Source organism: Lethenteron reissneri, chromosome 33 (assembly GCF_015708825.2).
Source record: "Lethenteron reissneri isolate LAM-NWPU_2019-01 chromosome 33, ASM1570882v1, whole genome shotgun sequence".
NCBI classification, from domain to species: Eukaryota; Metazoa; Chordata; class Hyperoartia; order Petromyzontiformes; family Petromyzontidae; genus Lethenteron; species Lethenteron reissneri.
Window position 1 is genome coordinate 4,890,874 of NC_083811.1, and position 18,355 is coordinate 4,909,228.

At 43.5% G+C, this 18,355-nt stretch overlaps 1 protein-coding gene across 1 annotated transcript; it reads left to right on the forward strand.

The window, feature by feature from the left end:
• The first annotated feature begins 8,618 nt into the window (after nucleotides 1–8,618).
• On the forward strand, nucleotides 8,619–17,898 carry LOC133350242 (histone-lysine N-methyltransferase KMT5B-like). Its single transcript, XM_061564370.1, is given in 11 exon segments — nucleotides 8,619–10,121; nucleotides 12,573–12,691; nucleotides 13,267–13,409; nucleotides 13,617–13,797; nucleotides 13,915–14,024; nucleotides 14,333–14,499; nucleotides 14,688–14,707; nucleotides 14,831–14,967; nucleotides 15,078–15,265; nucleotides 15,394–15,731; nucleotides 15,733–17,898. Coding segments are annotated over 10 exon segments (2,349 nt in total). The 5' UTR covers nucleotides 8,619–10,121; nucleotides 12,573–12,631; the 3' UTR covers nucleotides 16,738–17,898.
• Nucleotides 17,899–18,355: the final 457 nt, after the last annotated feature.

The window sequence follows — 18,355 nt, forward strand, 5'->3', positions numbered from 1 at the left end:
CAGACAGACACCGCGACACGCACGGCGCTGAGATGCGCACAGAGAGACGGATGCGAGACGCGTACGATGACACTGATAGGGTCGACGCTTCTGTGATACGCACAGGCGCGTACTGCCACTCGTCTGTACGTGTCCACGCCTCTGTGTGCACACTGGCCCCATCGTGCACGCACTCTGCATTGCAAGTTGGGATGCGTTGCGCAGGCACGGAGCAAAGCGCGCAACGCATTGCGGACGATGGCTTTGCGCATGGGGAGGTTGGGGGGACACCCTCAATTTCGCTTTTTTGTTGTTGTAACCCTCTTGGAGTGAGTGGCAAGGACAAAAAGACCCCCTCGTGTAGCCTGTTGGGGCAAGTACTGTCAGCATAGCGCCTATGAAGGCCGGCACTGTGGCACACGAGGTGGTGGGGGGTGGATAACACCACACCCGGGCCGCCTTTGTCTGCCTCGTGGCGATGTTTTTACGCACCGCAATAGGGGACTCATTTGAGGCCGAGTGGACCTCGGGGAGGCCCAGGACCGGTTCAGATAATTCGGCACCGGTGTTGTGTCGTGAGCAAGAAAATCGAACTCGGGTCGCTGGGTTTCGTAGCGCAGCGTGAGCGCAATAACCCGCCGAGGCCACCGCTAGTGCATGGAGCCACAAGCAGCACACACTGGGCACTGCTGCAGAGCGACGTGGGGATTCAGGTGCACGGCTTGTTGTGAATTCACTGCCGGTGTTATACTGGTAGGAACCCACTGGTTACACCAGCCCACAGGGGATTATTGTGTCCGTCCGTCGTGCATGGAGGGGCTTGGTGGGGAGGGGCTGTGTGAGGAGGGGAGGGGCTGGGTGGGGAGGGAGGGGCTTGGTGGGGAGGGGCTGGGATGGGGAGGGGTTGGGTGGGGAGGGTGGGGAGGGTGGGGAGGGGCTGGGTGGGAAGTGTGGGGCTGGGTGGTGGGTGGGAGGGGTGGGGCTGGGTGGGGGGTGGGAGGGGTGGGGCTGGGTGGGGAGTGGCTGGTCACCCCGTGGTGCCCTTATAAAACTCAACGTTTAACCTACTCACGCCGGCTTGTGCCCGCCCTCACAGTCGGGCATATTTGCGGAATACACCACGCCGCCGTTGACCGTGGCCATTGACCGAGCAACCCAACGTTCCTACCAGCTCCCTCCGCAGGAATGTGTTAAAGTCTTCTTCCCGACACCCGCGTCGGGCGAGAAAGGCGACGTTCGGTGTCCATGCTTGCAATCACGATGGTCAGGAGGGAACGGGAACGTGTCAGATGTCGCCGTAGCCGCAAAATTTAACTCGGGTTCGTCGGGTTCACGGCGAAGTGTGCTAACCACGGCGCCACCCCCCACCCCCTTCACACCGCAGACCAGAATATTATATTTATCCTGTAGAGTGTAGAGGGTTTAATTAACGCACTGAATATGTTATGTTGTCGCTGGTAGGCTGGGGTAGGCACATAGCTTCTGGAGTAACCAGGGCCATAACTAATGGTATACTTGATGTGGTGTGCCGGTGCGGAACAGGTCTCCACCCGAGACAGACCAGGCTGAGAGTAAGCCCTGGATAGATACACAGTAGATATTTTATATTATTATGTTCCTATGGTCACATTGCACAGATCCAAGCAAAGTTGACGTGACTCTTATGTACACTCCTGTATTTGTTATTTCCAATAATACCACCCATTCAAACCTGTACCGAAATCGGAGCACTAAAAAGTCATCAGCGTTTAATTTACTAGAATGACAAGAAAATACGTATCGGGGTTTGTTTTATATTCGAAATTAATGATAGAATATTCTGCATAAAGTTTTACATGGAAACAAGGCCGTAATTATAATATATAATATTCAAATATGCTCAAAATGTTCCACCAAATATACTGCTAGAAAATGTTTTATTGCTATGCTATGCAAATAAAAACAACAATTTGCTCAACCTTGGCCACACTATCTGGACTTCTTCATATAAATCAATGCATAGATTTCTGTTTATATGATTGTGGGAGAATTGTATTTTATAATGTGTAATTTTTATTATTTTATTACTTCCCTTCTACGTGACTTTACCGAAAGAGTTTTTGAAATGGTTACCGCACATGTTCCTGATGCTTGCCATGTGACCCGGACTTCTGAAAATTCAAGCGAAAAGCCACCAAGTGGCTGTTCTGTGACCTTTATTAAGTCGTGTGGGTCCCAATGTGCCCCCGCCATCAGCCAACGCTCATTCCCCATCTGGATGAAGTACTCTCCGGATTTTAAATTTCGATTTAAAGCTTTCGTGACTGCAGGGATTCATCTTCTTGGTTCTTTAGGTAAAGTCACGTAGAATGGAAATAATAAAATATTTTATTACTTCCATTCTACGTGACTTTATTTCCATTCTAATAAAATATTTTATTACTTCCATTCTACGTGACTTTATTTCCATTCTAATAAAATATTTTATTATTTCCATTCTACGTGACTTTATTTCCATTCTAATAAAATATTTTATTATTTCCATTCTACGTGACTTTATTTCCATTCTAATAAAATATTTTATTATTTCCATTCTACGTGACTTTATTTCCATTCTAATAAAATATTTTATTATTTCAATTCTACGTGACTTTACCGAAAGAACCAAGAAGATACAGTACTCTCCGGATCTCAACCTTGTTTAAAGTGTTGCAGCTCCTGCACTTCCTCGGGCTCACCAGCAGATGGTGAAAGTGCCTTGAGGCATTGAGCGAATTGATGGCAAAATTCGTACAATTCATGAGCCAAGCGAGCCATGTGCAAGTCAGTTCAATGGGTACTGACAGGGATGAACATTTGACCGCTTTGGTAGACCCAGAGAGGTTGGTGGCACATGGCCAAATGGCCATATCGAGATGTCCTTGATGTTGTGTGCCGGACGTGGAGATATTTTGTGGGTCACCGACCCACCCGGACAGACTTGTTGGCTAAAATGAAGCCTTCGTTTACTTTGATAGTTGTTTTTTTTAGCTTTGCTGTGCCGTGCAGTATTAATAACAATAGTTATAGCACAAGCACACAACATTATCGTTAATTGCGTGGAATGTTGTTATATGCCCGTATATTGCATTACCCTTACATTACACAATAAACCACTTTTGATGTGATAATGCGGAGAATTTGGTCTAAAACTAATTTTGACATTCCATCAGCATGTGGCATTACTCGCATTCTCGCTGTTATATGAAACTAAATCATTATTACGAATGTTCAAATATTGCGTTGTAACCTCACAAATAGAGAAACTAAATTTCCGAATGATTGTTTCACAAATATAAGTTTGCATTAGTATAAAATGAACATTTAAAAATGGTACATTATTAATAACATTTAAGATTTCATCTAATTAATTCCCTACATATCGAATAATAACATGCACTACAATAACACGCGCGTTATCGATATGTGAAAAATAAAAGTTTTACGATTAAAAGTAAATATCTTAAAACATGTGAACGCGTGAGATTATGTAGACAAAGGAAACGTTAATTGTAATTTACATCGCAACAATGGAAAATGAAGCCTCCGCCCTGGCCTAGCGAAGCACCCCAGAGGGCGGCACCTGTACGGGTAGCAATTCTAGGCAAGGCAGGCTGCCTCGAGCTAAACCCCGAGAGAAATATCGCGGCCTGAACAACCGTGCAGCCAGGGCCCACTGACCAACCAGAGGTTTCAGTAGTACACAAAGTATTTTAATATAAAACATGCCCCTAGTCATCAGTATATAATATACACATCTTGTATTATTTGAGTATTGCATTTATAATAGTTTCGGTTTTTTACAGCATCAGCAATACGTTCGAGAACGGTGGTGTGCATATGTTAAAAACGTTCGGATATAATCATTTAAATGTTTATTTCAATTACAGTGAACCATTAAATGTGCGGTGTTCAAGTGAGAATAATACTCCAGTTGAAATCGTTTTGAAAAAACTAATATTTTACCATCAAATTCTAATTTAGTGGGAGTGCTGCTATACAATTATATCGGTTGGGGGCTGTTCTGTGGCTCAGCTGTTGTGTGCTGATTTGACTGTGGGCTACTGCGGCTGCTGTCTGGTTGTGAGTTTTCGTGGTTATTAGGGCACATCTGCTGTGCTGTGTAGTTAAACCGACGGTGTAATTTGTCTGAATATGGTGTACATCTGTTGTGTCAATGTGTGGGAGAGTGGTGATTTTATTGCAACGTGGTTGAGCGGTGGTGTTATTTCTCTTTCAAGTCTAAGGCTACAATCCGCGTTGTGGTTAAGTGTTTTTTTTGTCACGTGTATGAGTGATTATGTTATTACAGAGTGGCAGTGTTACTGCCACGTGATTAATTGACGGTGCCATTACCGCATGGTTGAATGGTGCTTGTGTTGCAGGGTGACAAGTGATGGTGACATTACATTGCATTATTTATCTATACTAACCTTGACTACATCTGTGGCTGTGTGAAAGCTTAAAGCCTCACACGTTATCCTGATAACTAGCCCACAGTACAGTAGTAACTACATGACAACTTGAGTTTGAAAAAGGAAATACTACTACAACGTAGTGAGGTATTTCTCTTCCTCTTTCACTGTGTCTTAAATAGATTTGTTCTAAAGAAAAGTGAGCTGGCATTTTGTTCTCTCAAATTTGGCCATATAAAAACTATACCTCCTTTAAAAATGATTCCCTCTGAAGGATACATTTACACATGTCCAGTGTTTTAAGGAACTGAGGAGTGAACGAGGATACATGTGTTATGTGCAGAAGTGGATTTATTTCAATGATTATATACTGTTGTTGATTGGGATAAACAAACGTGGTTTATGTTAATGCTTTCCAACTAAGGTTGAAAGTGTTCATGCATTTGCCTTGCCTGTTTGTCTAAAACGGTGGGTCACTTCATAGAAAACCACCCACGTTGATTACAGGTTTGTCCAAAACCTAGAGATAAAAAAACCAGCGCTAAAAAGATTCGTCTTGATATTTGCGCATCACCGTTTTGTAACCTCGTTTGAATTCATACTCTTTGGGTTTTTCGGTAAAGTCACGTAGGTAAAAAATAAAATAAATGAAAACAACTAAATAAAATCACGACGTTTCATTTATTTCCTTTTTTACCTACGCGACTTTTCCGAAAAAACCAAAGAGTATGAATCCTTGCAGTCACGAAAGCTTCAAATCTCGTTTGTATTGTCGAATTAATCTCGAATGAACTCACCCGTCTTGCCATTATGACAATTTCAGAGCATCAACATCAACCTGGACCTATCCACGGCTGGACGAAGGCCTGTCCACGTCGTCGACATCGCTCAGTATTGCGATGCCACAAAATCCTGCTCTGCCCATATTGCCTTACAAGAAGATTGAATGAGTCAATGCCATCACCCCCTCCTCACTCTTCAGCAGGCGACTATCCAAGGCTCACATCTGGTGCGAGCGATACTGTTATTGCTGTCAATGAAATACTTACACCGCCCAACGTATGTTGGAAAGGTTAAAGAACACATGCGTATGCATGATTTTTCATGTATATGTTTTAATCCAGTCACTCTGGCTCTCAAGCCTTACACAAATACACAGCACTCACATATGTGATCAAAAGAGTGAATTGGAACATCAGTGATAGACTAACTGTTGCACTAATCACCATACACACTGGGTTTGTAATACAAATTTGGAGAAATTAATTTACTTAATTGGAATTAAGTATTCTGTTATTTCAGCTAACATGCATTTATTAAAAAAAAATTAAGCCTTGATTGGGAGACATGCTTTTCAAGTATATTTTACCATTCGTCCATGCTACTTGCAAGAATAGAATTTTGCTCAATTTTTTTAGGAAAGGCTAACTGGAAACGAGTACAGTAGAATTACTATTGTACCGTGCGAAAAATATAAAAATATAACTTTCTGCATGTGCAGGAATACAATGTACAGTCCTGTTTTTTTGCATCAAATTATTATTCTTAACGTCCTGATTGACAAAAAATGTTCAAGGAAGGATATATTTTTAATCCACTACACACCATTGACTTAGTAAATAATTACAATGATAATAGACTTGGTGTTGGAATCCATAGATTATTACACTAAGCACCAAAATAAATTAGTGCAATACCGTATTGTATGTCACCATTTACCACTGCATTCAAAATGAACCCTATTATCATCTACTACTTTCAGAATCAATGTTACTTTTCTAAAACGTGAACTCATGCAGGAGCATAAATTGCTTTCAATGATGTATCATGATCTGCACATGCTATTTTCTTAGCTTGAATTTCCCATCCAAACGTGTTATCGACCAGTGCTTCTAATATTGTCTACAGAAGAAAAGTCTTCAGTGGCATACATTTTATTTGCTCACCCTCCCATACTGCACATCTGTGAAAAAGAGCTTAATAGATTATCGGATTCATGCAGTCTAAAGAAAGATTCGTATTGAAGGATATATTATTGTATTATCTAGAACCCACACTTTCGTAATCTTTACTTACTCTCACCAAACAGCAAAATATTAGGGTCTAGCATTTAAATCCAAAACTCCCGAGTCACTCACTCCTGGACATCTATGAAAACATAGCTTTATAGCTCCATAATAGGTTTTTGGATTAGTTTGAGTAAATATGAATTTCATTAAACCCACCACCAACCGGCATAGCCAATTAGTAAGGTTTATCACGTAAATGAAACATGCCAATTCGTTACTGGCACAGCACACCAGTGTGTTGGAGTGTAAACCCACAACATTTACAATTCGAGAACGACGTTTCGCCAGTAATTACAACCAGCATCATCAGGCGACAACTCTGGCTGTTTTATTTACGTGACAAACCTTACTAATTGGTTGTGTCGGGTGGTGGTGGCGAGTTTCACGACACATTTATATTTACGCGATCAAACCCAAACAAAAACCTCGTGGATAATATTGCTCGCGAAAAGCCTACCACGGGTTAAACAAAACTGAGTTTTTATAACTCCGGTACAAACATGTTCTGACTGTGATCGAGTACTTTAAAAAATATATAGCGAAACAAATGTAGTGAAGAATCGTTGAACGCAAATGACAAAAATCATCACCGGTGACTTTTTAAGATTGCCGGGGTTACATTTGACTGTGTGGTTACATCTGACGGTGGGGTTATTGGTAGCGGTGTAGTTACAGCTGACGGTGTGGTCACATCTGAAAGTGTGGTCACATATGACAGTGTGGTTACATCTGACGGTGTGGTCACATCTGACGGTCTGGTTATTGGTAGCGGTGTAGTTACATCTGATGGTGTGGTCACATCTGAAAGTGTGGTCACATATGACAGTGTGGTTACATCTGACGGTGTGATCACATCTGACGGTCTGGTTATTGGTAGCGGTGTAGTTACATCTGACGGTGTGGTCACATCTGAAAGTGTGGTCACATATGACAGTGTGGTTACATCTGACGGTGTGATCACATCTGACGGTCTGGTTATTGGTAGCGGTGTAGTTACATCTGACGGTGTGGTCACATCTGAAAGTGTGGTCACATATGACAGTGTGGTTACATCTGACGGTGTGATCACATCTGACGGTCTGGTTATTGGTAGCGGTGTAGTTACATCTGACGGTGTGGTCACATCTGAAAGTGTGGTCACATGACAGTGTGGTTACATCTGACGGTGTGATCACATCTGACGGTCTGGTTATTGGTAGCGGTGTAGTTACATCTGACGGTGTGGTCACATCTGAAAGTGTGGTCACATATGACAGTGTGGTTACATCTGACGGTGTGATCACATCTGACGGTCTGGTTATTGGTACGTGTGTACATCTGACGGTGTGGTCACATCTGAAAGTGTGGTCACATATGACAGTGTGGTTATTGACGGTGGATACTGGACGGTTGGTTATTGGTACAGTGTGGTTATTGACGGTGGGGTTATTGACAGTGTGGTATTGGTAGCGGTGTGTGGTTATTGGTAGCGGTGTGTGGTTATTGGTAGCGGTGTGTGGTTATTGGTAGCGGTGTGTGGTTATTGGTAGCGGTGTGTGGTTATTGGTAGCGGTGTGTGGTTATTGGTAGCGGTGTGTGGTTATTGGTAGCGGTGTGTGGTTATTGGTAGCGGTGTGTGGTTATTGGTAGCGGTGTGTGGTTATTGGTAGCGGTGTGTGGTTATTGGTAGCGGTGTGTGGTTATTGGTAGCGGTGTGTGGTTATTGGTAGCGGTGTGTGGTTATTGGTAGCGGTGTGTGGTTATTGGTGGCGGTGTGTGGTTATTGGTGGCGGTGTGTGGTTATTGGTGGCGGTGTGTGGTTATTGGTGGCGGTGTGTGGTTATTGGTAGCGGTGTGTGGTTATTGGTAGCGGTGTGTGGTTATTGGTAGCGGTGTGTGGTTATTGGTAGCGGTGTGTGGTTATTGGTAGCGGTGTGTGGTTATTGGTAGCGGTGTGTGGTTATTGGTAGCGGTGTGTGGTTATTGGTAGCGGTGTGTGGTTATTGGTGGCGGTGTGTGGTTATTGGTAGCGGTGTGTGGTTATTGGTAGCGGTGTGTGGTTATTGGTGGCGGTGTGTGGTTATTGGTAGCGGTGTGTGGTTATTGGTAGCGGTGTGTGGTTATTGGTGGCATTGTTGTTGGTGGTGGTGTGTGGTTATTGGTAGCGGTGTGTGGTTATTGGTGGCATTGTTGTTGGTGGTGTTGGTGTGTGGTTATTGGTGTTGGTGTGTGGTTATTGGTGTTGGTGTGTGGTTATTGGTGGCATTGTTGTTGGTGGTGATGTGTGGTTATTGGTGGCATTGTTGTTGGTGTTGGTGTGTGGTTATTGGTGGCATTGTTGTTGGTGGTGGTGTGTGGTTATTGGTGTTGGTGTGTGGTTATTGGTGGCATTGTTGTTGGTGGTGTTGGTGTGTGGTTATTGGTGACAGTGTGTGGTTATTGGTGTTGGTGTGTGGTTATTGGTGGCATTGTTGTTGGTGGTGTTGGTGTGTGGTTATTGGTGACAGTGTGTGGTTATTGGTGTTGGTGTGTGGTTATTGGTGGCATTGTTGTTGGTGGTGTTGGTGGTGTTGGTGTGTGGTTATTGGTGGCATTGTTGTTGGTGGTGTTGGTGTGTGGTTATTGGTAGCGGTGTGTGGTTATTGGTAGCATTGTTGTTGGTAGCGGTGTGTGGTTATTGGTGGCAGTGTGTGGTTATTGGTGGCAGTGTGTGGTTATTGGTAGCATTGTTGTTGGTGGCAGTGTGTGGTTATTGGTGGCAGTGTGTGGTTATTGGTGGCAGTGTGTGGTTATTGGTAGCATTGTTGTTGGTGGTGGTGGTGGCGGCAGGAGGGGGGGGGCCGCTCTCGCCACCGCGCCGGGCGAGGCGCTCACTTCCTGCCGCCGCTCGCCTAATGCGCGAAAGCCTCGGCCTAGAGGGCCGCGTCTCTTTTTATTTTTTTCCCCTCTTCTCTTACAACACCCCCCCATCATCATCTCATCTTCCTACTCTATCTCTCTCTCTTTCCCTCTCTCTCTACCCTCTTTTGTTAACGCCGACTCGGATTCTTCTCCGGACACTCGCTCTCCGCGTCTCCTCGAGTAATTAAGCGTCGGCGTTTCTCGCCGCGAACGCCTTCGGGGGTGGTGTTTGTGTGGTGTTGGTGTGGTGTTTGTGGTGGTGGTGTGTGGTGGTGGTGTGTGGGGTTTGTGTCCGCTACAGTTTAATTCGACGACGGTCCGCGAAACCAGCGGTCCCCGTGTCCCACCAACCCCACCGCCGCCACCCACACGACCATCCCCGGACGATTCTCTTCACCCACCGCCCCCCTCACGACACCGGAGTGTCATTTTCCTTGTCCACCCTCTTCACATTTAATCGGTGGACGTGTCTACACTCATCTCCCCTCTCCTCCTTCTCCTCCAGCTGCATCAACTATATCACCGACTTTGTGTGTGTGTGTGAGAGAGAACAAAAACATTCAAGCTCTTATTTTTTGGGGGGGGGCACCGTGCCCCCGGCCCCCCTAAAAAAACTGCAAACGGTGGAGCTCGGCGGCCCCCCCCCCCCCCCCCACTGGGCCCCCCACGGCCACCCTCAGCTCAACAAAACAACAAAAAGCCCCCCACGCACGAGGCGCGGACACGGGGCCGAAGACACAAGACTCATGGACACGGGGAGGTAAGTGGTGGAGGGGTTTTGGGTTGTGGAGGTGAATGGAGTAAACACCGTGGTGGAGGAGAAGAAGGTGAAGATGAAGGAGGTGTTAGTGGTGGTGGTTGTTGTTGTTGTTTCTCTCCTCTCCATTCTCTCGCGAGGCGGAGAGGCCGAGAGGCCTCGGGGCCCCGGGGGCCGTCGTGGGTCGCCCGCCCGGGTTGGACTCGGGGCTCGGGGGGCCCGTGCTGGGGTGGCAGGAGGCGCTGTGATTACCAGTACTTCACAGTACATATCGTGATGTAATCGTGGATTTCGGCGTTGTGTTGTCGGATACTGTGTGTTACAAGGCCCAGTAGGGTTCCGTGTCAAGATTATGCTGGGTGTGGGTGTTTTGTTTCAAGAGTTTTCCGCTGCATAAAGGTATTGACACGCGTAGCTTCACTTTAATCGATATAGATAATCGACGTACCAGGAAGAAGCTCGCCGAATTCTAATAGTTTTTTTTTGTTCAGGAGGATCCTTTCGTTATTATAAATGGTTGGCTTTTAGGTGGTGACACTGGCATCAATAACTGCCCTCTGCTGTTAAAATCCTTAAGTCTCACCACTGATATTCAAGAGTCCATTCTACATTGAGATGTTTGGCTTAGCTGGGTGACAACTGTGATCTCGTCTTGCGTCAATAACAGCACTCCCGGTCGATCCTTTAGTTGTTTCACCATTTGGGAAGCCTCGTCGAGTCTCGAGACCCATTGGCAAGAGAGTCCTGCCACATCGGGATGTTTGGCTCATGATCTGGGCAAGGAAGCGATGCTCAGCACTGCCATCTATTGGGCCCCATGCCAATTACACTCGGCAATCTCCGGTAGTTCACACAATTCAGAGTGTTGTTTGTTATTGTAGTAACCAAACTCGTACTCTGCTTTACCCCCCTTTCCTAGATCCGACGAGGTGGGTCGTATTTAGGGTGACGAGGTCGTTAAGCAAAGGGCATCCTCGTATTCGCGATGGCACCTCGCCATCCTTCAGCTTTGTCGTGAGCGCATGTGTCACTTTTGTCCCCTTGCGAAATGGGAATAAATGAGGCTGTTTGTCTCCACGTTAAACTGAGATTGGGCAGTCTCTTTCACGTTCATCAAGCCTACGGAGGAAGCCACCTTTTCGTTACCGGTGTGTTCCAGCAGACTTGGTTTAAGCAGGAAACGCTGGACACGAGTTTCGTACAGGACTGGACCGTACAGTATACCAATATTACCGGTTGTAAAACACCTTTGGCTGATTTCTTAAAATTCCTTTTTTTTTCCACTTTAAATAATACATTTTAGAGAAAATTATCTAATGTATGTGTTATATGCAACCGGGCACTGGGTCTGTATGAATAAGTAGTATACATTTATTAGTTATTTGAATCGAAATTATTTGAATCGAAATTTCACCGCTTTTGTTGAGTGGGTTTCGAATAACTTAACATTTTACAAAATGGAATGGCTCTACTTGAAACATTCAACTGGCATGATGTACTTTTATTTACGCGTTCTGTTCATTTGGTTGTACTTACATTTTACTGATAAGAGTTGTCTGTGATATTTATCACATGCAGTCATTTCGCCATTGTTATTCCACGGGCCCAGCATGCATTTGCTGTATTATAAAAAACAAATGACACGTTGCATGTTCGTCCTGGTTTTTAGTTGGATAAGTATACGTTTGTAAATACTGTATGTGTATATTTTCAGAACTCTATCGTTGTTACCATAGACCGGGATTCCAGTTCAATGAAGTTGAAATAAGCGCATTTTAATCTGTTGCAATTATGCAGAAATAACTCGTAATAAAAATGTAATCTGTTTTATGAATAGAATGACTACAATTTATTTTACATTGATTTTAAATTGTATTAATCATACTTCAAACTACTCCGAGAATCATTAATAATCTAGACTGCCCTATTATTCTGCATACAGGTGATTGGTTCAATGGGATTCACATCTTACTTCATTCCCAATAATCCCCATGAACCTAAAATCAAAAATAAATAGCTGCGTTTTACCACTGAACAGCATGCATGCACCACACTGATATGGGATGCAATAGTTTCTGCAATAGCTGAAGTGTAAAAATAAAGTGTAATTGTCGTAGAAGTATTGTAACTTAATTAGTTATCACCTCAATAGAAGTGCAATTATGTGCTGTAGTAGCAAAAAGTTAGAGGAAGATGTCATTTAGCTGCAGGTCACGAGACGTGCATCACCGTTCAAGCCCTCTATTGGTCAGTGTGTGAATTAATGTGTTCAGGTACTGATCTGCCAAAGAGGTTGAGTTTGGCCTTAAAAAAATATAGGCAGCGGTAATATTAAGTAACTTGATGCATGTCAGATAATATATTACAATCGTTAAACTTTATGTACCTGCTTACATAACAAGCCGGAATCTTAAAAGCATGTTGTATTTGTGTGCTGTCATACAATCTCATTAGGTCTGGCATTTGACAGCGATATGGCGGTGGAAGTAGGACACGGAGACTAACGTCTCCATATGACAACCCCAGCACACATTTCGCACAGTGTTCTCAGCACGGACATTCGACGTTGCAAAGTGAGTCCTCTGATGCAACGCATGTCAAACGAAATAGCCGATGGTTGTTTTTTGTACTCGGAAGATGTTTGACATCGGAGGGAGCGCATTCATTTTAAATGCATAAAAAATGTATGCCCGTTTACGTTTTAATGATTTCACTTTCAAACTTCAGTACGTCCTTATAGCTGTATAAACAGTTTTGAAGAGTCTGCCTTTATGTCAGCCTTGCACAACAAACCAGTAGTTGTTGGAAAGAGGAAAATATTAACTTGTCAAGCAGCTGACAACCATCGTGCATGAATTGGAAATTGATGGTTGTCATTTTTCAAGAGCCGAACTATGCTTTTCCGTTTGTAGACACTTGATATGCTTTTTCAGAGGGAAAAATCCCGAAACCATTTGCTAAAAATATTACCACACAAGTCAGGTTTAAAATAAAAGATGTACTTTTGTATACCATTATGCGCATGTGGCTTTAAGAGCATGTGTCTATTATGAGTCCATTTATATGCACGTTTGCTTGTTTCCATATGCATATTTATGTACAATCGAGTCTTCTAACAATATTAAGACACCTTTTTTTGTTTATTCAGGCCATGGTGTTTGAGAACCGCAGCTCACGCTACGCACCCAGCACAGGCATGACACCCAAGGAGCTTTGCGACAATGATGACCTTGCTACCAGCCTGGTTCTTGACCCCTACCTGGCCTTCCAGACTCATAAGATGAACATCAGGTATGTTGCATAGGAAAATCATGGTCAGACAGTTCACGCGGCCTTCTCAATATACCCATTTCACCCTGTTCTCCTTTCATAACTTTACACACGAACATCCACAAATTACATTTATTTTATTTTGTCGAAATGATGCCAATTAATTCAGAATTTTCTGAAAAGCATGGTTGTTTATTAAAAGGTTTTGATTTTGCCGGGCATTAAAAGTGCTCTGTATTGTAGATTTCGTCCTGTGAAGGGGCGGCAAGAGGAGTTGAAGGAAGTGATGGAGCAATTAAAGAAGGATGGTGATATAGAAAAGGCCTATCTGGGGCTGACATCTGGTGATTGGGCCCGCCACTACTTCCTTACCAAGAACAAAGTCCAGGAGCAGACCCTGAAAGAACATGTGAGTGTAAATGTCACCATCTGATTTTTATGTTTGCAACATAAATGGGAAATCAAGCGAAGATGAAAAGAGTGGGGCACGTTTTGATATGATGTATTTTTGTGTTCCTTTGTACAGGTGTTCCGGTATCTTCGTCCATTTTTGACTGAGAGTGGCTTTGAAATCCTGCCGTGTAATCGCTACTCTTCGGAAACAAACGGGGCTAAAGTGGTTGCAACAAGAGCGTGGTATGATTTCATACTTTGGCAGTGTACAGAAAGATCGTGAAGATTTTTGTTATTGTTGTTGGAGTGTGTAAAATCTGTACATTATTAGCATTTGTTTCACCAGGTGAGAGTTCATTGAGATTAATTATTCATTTGCAATTTATTTTTGAGTAATATTGACATATGTAATTTCAGTTAGTGCATGGGCATAACATGGTCTACTCATGTAAATGGTGTGACAGGGTCTTTACTGTGCAAACTTACAGCTTTACAGATCTTGCCTTTTGCAATTTATGCACATAAACAGTAATTCTTAAACTCCTTTTCAGGAAGAAGAATGACAAGATTGAGCTGCTTGTGGGTTGCATCGCAGAGCTGAGTGAGATTGAAGAGAACATGCTTTTACGTCATGGCGTGAATGACTTCAGTGTTATGTACTCCACACGGAAGAACTGTGCACAACTTTGGCTCGGTCCTGCAGCCTTCATCAATCACGGTAATATGAAAAACCCAAATGGTTATTATTGACATATATGCTTGTAAATTCCATGTTATTGACATTTGAATGCTAGTTTGAATAATCATAACATACAGAAAGTAATCTAATCTTGTTGTACTTGTGTCTTTTGTTTGTTCATAATTTTGGGTTATACCTGCATGGACCGGCTTGGAACTAAACTGCAGACTGCAGGCCGAATTGCAAGGTACAAGTTGGGTACTATTACACAAACTGATATACTGCAAACATGCCACATAAGCTTTGTGATAGGACACTTGCAAAGAATCCATGTGTTGACTTACGATTTAACATTGTCGTGGTTCTTCAGTTCGTGTCAACAGGGCGAGACACGGCCTGCGTGAAGGTGCTTAGAGACATTGAGCCTGGTGAGGAGATTTCCTGCCACTACGGTGATGGTTTCTTTGGGGAAAACAATGATTTCTGCGAATGTTACACTTGTGAGAGGTAAGCATGTGTGGCCCCTGCAACATCAATACACAATCAAATTTGGCATACAGCTCACCCGTGACGATTTTATTTCACTGAACTTAACTTTTGATTTTGTGTTTTTAAAGGAGAGGAGAAGGTGCCTTCAAATCAAAAGCGAAAGCCAACGTCGAAGGCACAATAACTAACAGCAAATACGGTTTCCGGGAGACTGACAAGCGGATGAACAGGTTAAAAAAGCTGAGCTCGACAGGCCAGGATGGATGTCGGGATAAAACTGCCAATCCTGCTCTACTTCAGAAACAACAGCACTTGAGTAGGCATACCGTTCTTAAATGTCACCATTTATAAAATTGTGCTCGGCTAGAAAATGCAGGTTTTTTTTTAAAATTGCTCTATTGTAGTTGAAATTTTGGTAGTCATTGCTTTTCTATTTTGCTGCAGTACAAGAAGGACCAACGGGTCGGCTCAGGAGGAGCCGAGGGAAAGACAAAAACGCATGGAGCCTGCCAAGCTCCACCCTCACCACGCCCAACAGCTGTGGCTGTGACACAAAAAAATCGAGAAAGCTGAACAGGACCAAGCCAGCCAAATCCACCAGACAGACAGCAACTAAACACAACTCTTGGGCTGAGTATTGCAATGGTGTTGGCCCCAATGGAAAAGCTGTCTGGAAAGGCCGGGGCTCAGACAGTGGTGGGCTTAACAGCAAGGCTGTGTATAAAGGAAGGATGTCGGATAGCGTGGCAAATGGCAAATTAGTGTGGAAGAACCACGCTGCAGGATGGTGTCAATGGAAAAGCTGTTTGGAAGGGTAGGATGTCAGGCAGGAGGGCTGTATTGGTTAATGCACCCCTAGCCCAAAGAAGATGTGAGAGAAGGACCAGATCGTCTACCGCTTTTGACGAGATGCTTGCAGAGTGCCAGCACGCAAATGATGAGGACGATGCGGAGGTGGTGGAAGTTGATGGAGATGTTGAGGAAGCACAAACTGAACGGGCTCGAGTTTCGCAGTCAGAAGCGAGCGACAATCATACAGACAGTGTGAAGCTTGCACCTTACCAGAGGAAAGCTTCACAAGGTTGCCGCCGCAAGAAGAAAAGGCAAACGAGACGGCGCTTAATTTTGGATAAATCTGGTAAGGCGTGTGATACCACAGAACTCACTCCAAGTCTCATCAGCCCTTTGTCAGACTCTGTGTGGGACTGTAATCGAGAAGCATCTGAGGCAGACCCAAGTACACCCACAGCGTGGTCACCGAATGGTTTCCTCACTGCCACCTCTACAAATGAAAGGCACGATGGCGCAGTGGATGGTCACGTGCTGGAGAGGGTCAAAAGTGGCTCACCGAGCAAACGAAAAAAGAAGCATCCTATCACCCGCTACGATGCACAGCTGATTCTGGAGAACAACACGGGCATTCCCAAGCTGACTCTGCGACGGCGACGCAACTCTGGTCACGACAACGGCGAAGGCTCGGAGTCAAGTCCGCACGAGTGGATGCAGCACAAGATGTCCCGCGAACGGCTGCAAGAGCGTGTAGCTGCAACGGACGCTACGTTTTCTCACGGCAGTGGTGGCAGTAGTGGCAGTAGTGGATCCAGCGAGGGTAGCTCGTGTAGGGAGGACAGCCATAATGACGAACCTGACGAAGGCGTACTTTACTTTCCACAGGTTAAAAGGTTGCGCCTGATTGTTGGAAACGATTCCATAGACATTGACATTTCCTCTCGGCAGAAGGAGCTGGCACTACGGAGACAAAACATTAACAGCCATGGTGAAACTTGATAAACGTTGCACATAAATTGTCACTGTCCCGAGTTTATCTGCATTTTATCTTGAGGCAGCTTATCTGTTCCTGTAAGTTTCTTGAAATAACATTACCAGATGTTCAATTCTCATCACACTTCATGTTTCATTTGTTCACATGTATAGTGCTGGGCCATAGTAAACTTGAAAGCATTATCAAATGAAATCAGATTTTGCAACTGTGCTTTCAAATTTCTTAACTCTCAGCTGGTTAGTCTCTATATACAACTCTACACTGTACAGTACTGTAGTTCAGTCTTATTTATGTTTTTTTTCCAGCAAATTTTACAAGTGACAACAAAAGTAAGTGTAAGAACATGGGTGATACAAAAGCTGTGGTCACGATAGTGAGTTTAATCTGGAGCTTAAAGTTCCTTTACAAAACTTGAATTAAGTTGAATATACAGGATCTCCATAAATGGTGTGCATTCTAATGCAGCGCTTGTGGTGCATTTTATATCCTACCTCTGTAATTGCTGTAAACATAGTACACTGACTTTAAAGTACTAGTGAGATGGATGTCTTAAATAGGGTGTTTACACTTGCCTGTCTGTCCCATCTGATCCCAGTTTTGCTCTGACCCATATTACATGCAAAGCACTAATATTATCACACTTGTGCAGACTACTACATTGGCAGTTTTTTGAAGCTGAAGTTTCACAATGTATCTGAAAAGTCACTTAACACAAATAGCATTTAACGTGTAAAATTCATGGCATCCAAATAAGTATAAGCAAATAGCGCAAGGGTGGACTGGGAGGCAAGGAGGGTAGTGTGGCAAGTATAACACTCCCTGTTAAAGGCTCTTTGCAGTTAGATCTGCATATATGTTGTGGCTGAACGTGTGAAGGTATTTTTAAAACCGTGATAAAAAAAACCGCACTGTGACTGTTTTAAATCCTTTAATCGTTGATTGAATGCAGCCACACTGGCCTTGCAAATTTTGCTGCACAGTTGTCTGAGGTTTTCTAAACATTGCATTTTACAGCAAACTTTGAAACTCTATGGGTGTAGATTTTCTTCACTGGTTTTGGTGTTTCCAAAAGCCTTCATGAAAAGTTTTTATTGCAAAAATAAAACAAAGAAGATTGTAAGAATAAAATGCAAAGCAGCGGATCATCAATTTTGGTCTTTGTTACACTACGTTTTTATGTGTATAATTTGTCCATATGCTTACCGATTAAAAAAAATAGTTGACAGTTGTCTTTCACTTTATGTATTATATGCAAGTGTGTAATGCACATTGGTGGTGCTGAATTAGCAATGCATTCCAACGGTGCAATTTCATTAAAGAGTACAGTACTACATGGATATGTTAACTCCTTTACACTTGTAACTGCCACTGCAAATGTATCATTTACAAAGATATCTTCCATTTTACCTATTGTGCCATTTACGACTTGAAGCCTTGCAGATATTTTAAATCATGGTATAGAGGCTTAATTACAAACAATCTCGATTGCATACTGCAATTTCTAAAAACAATATTGTCGTGGTCTTATTAAATTGCCAGATTAAACGTTTGGAATATCTTCAGTCGATTTTAGACTGTCATTGTAAATAACACTTTCAACTACATGGCCATGCACAACTCTGA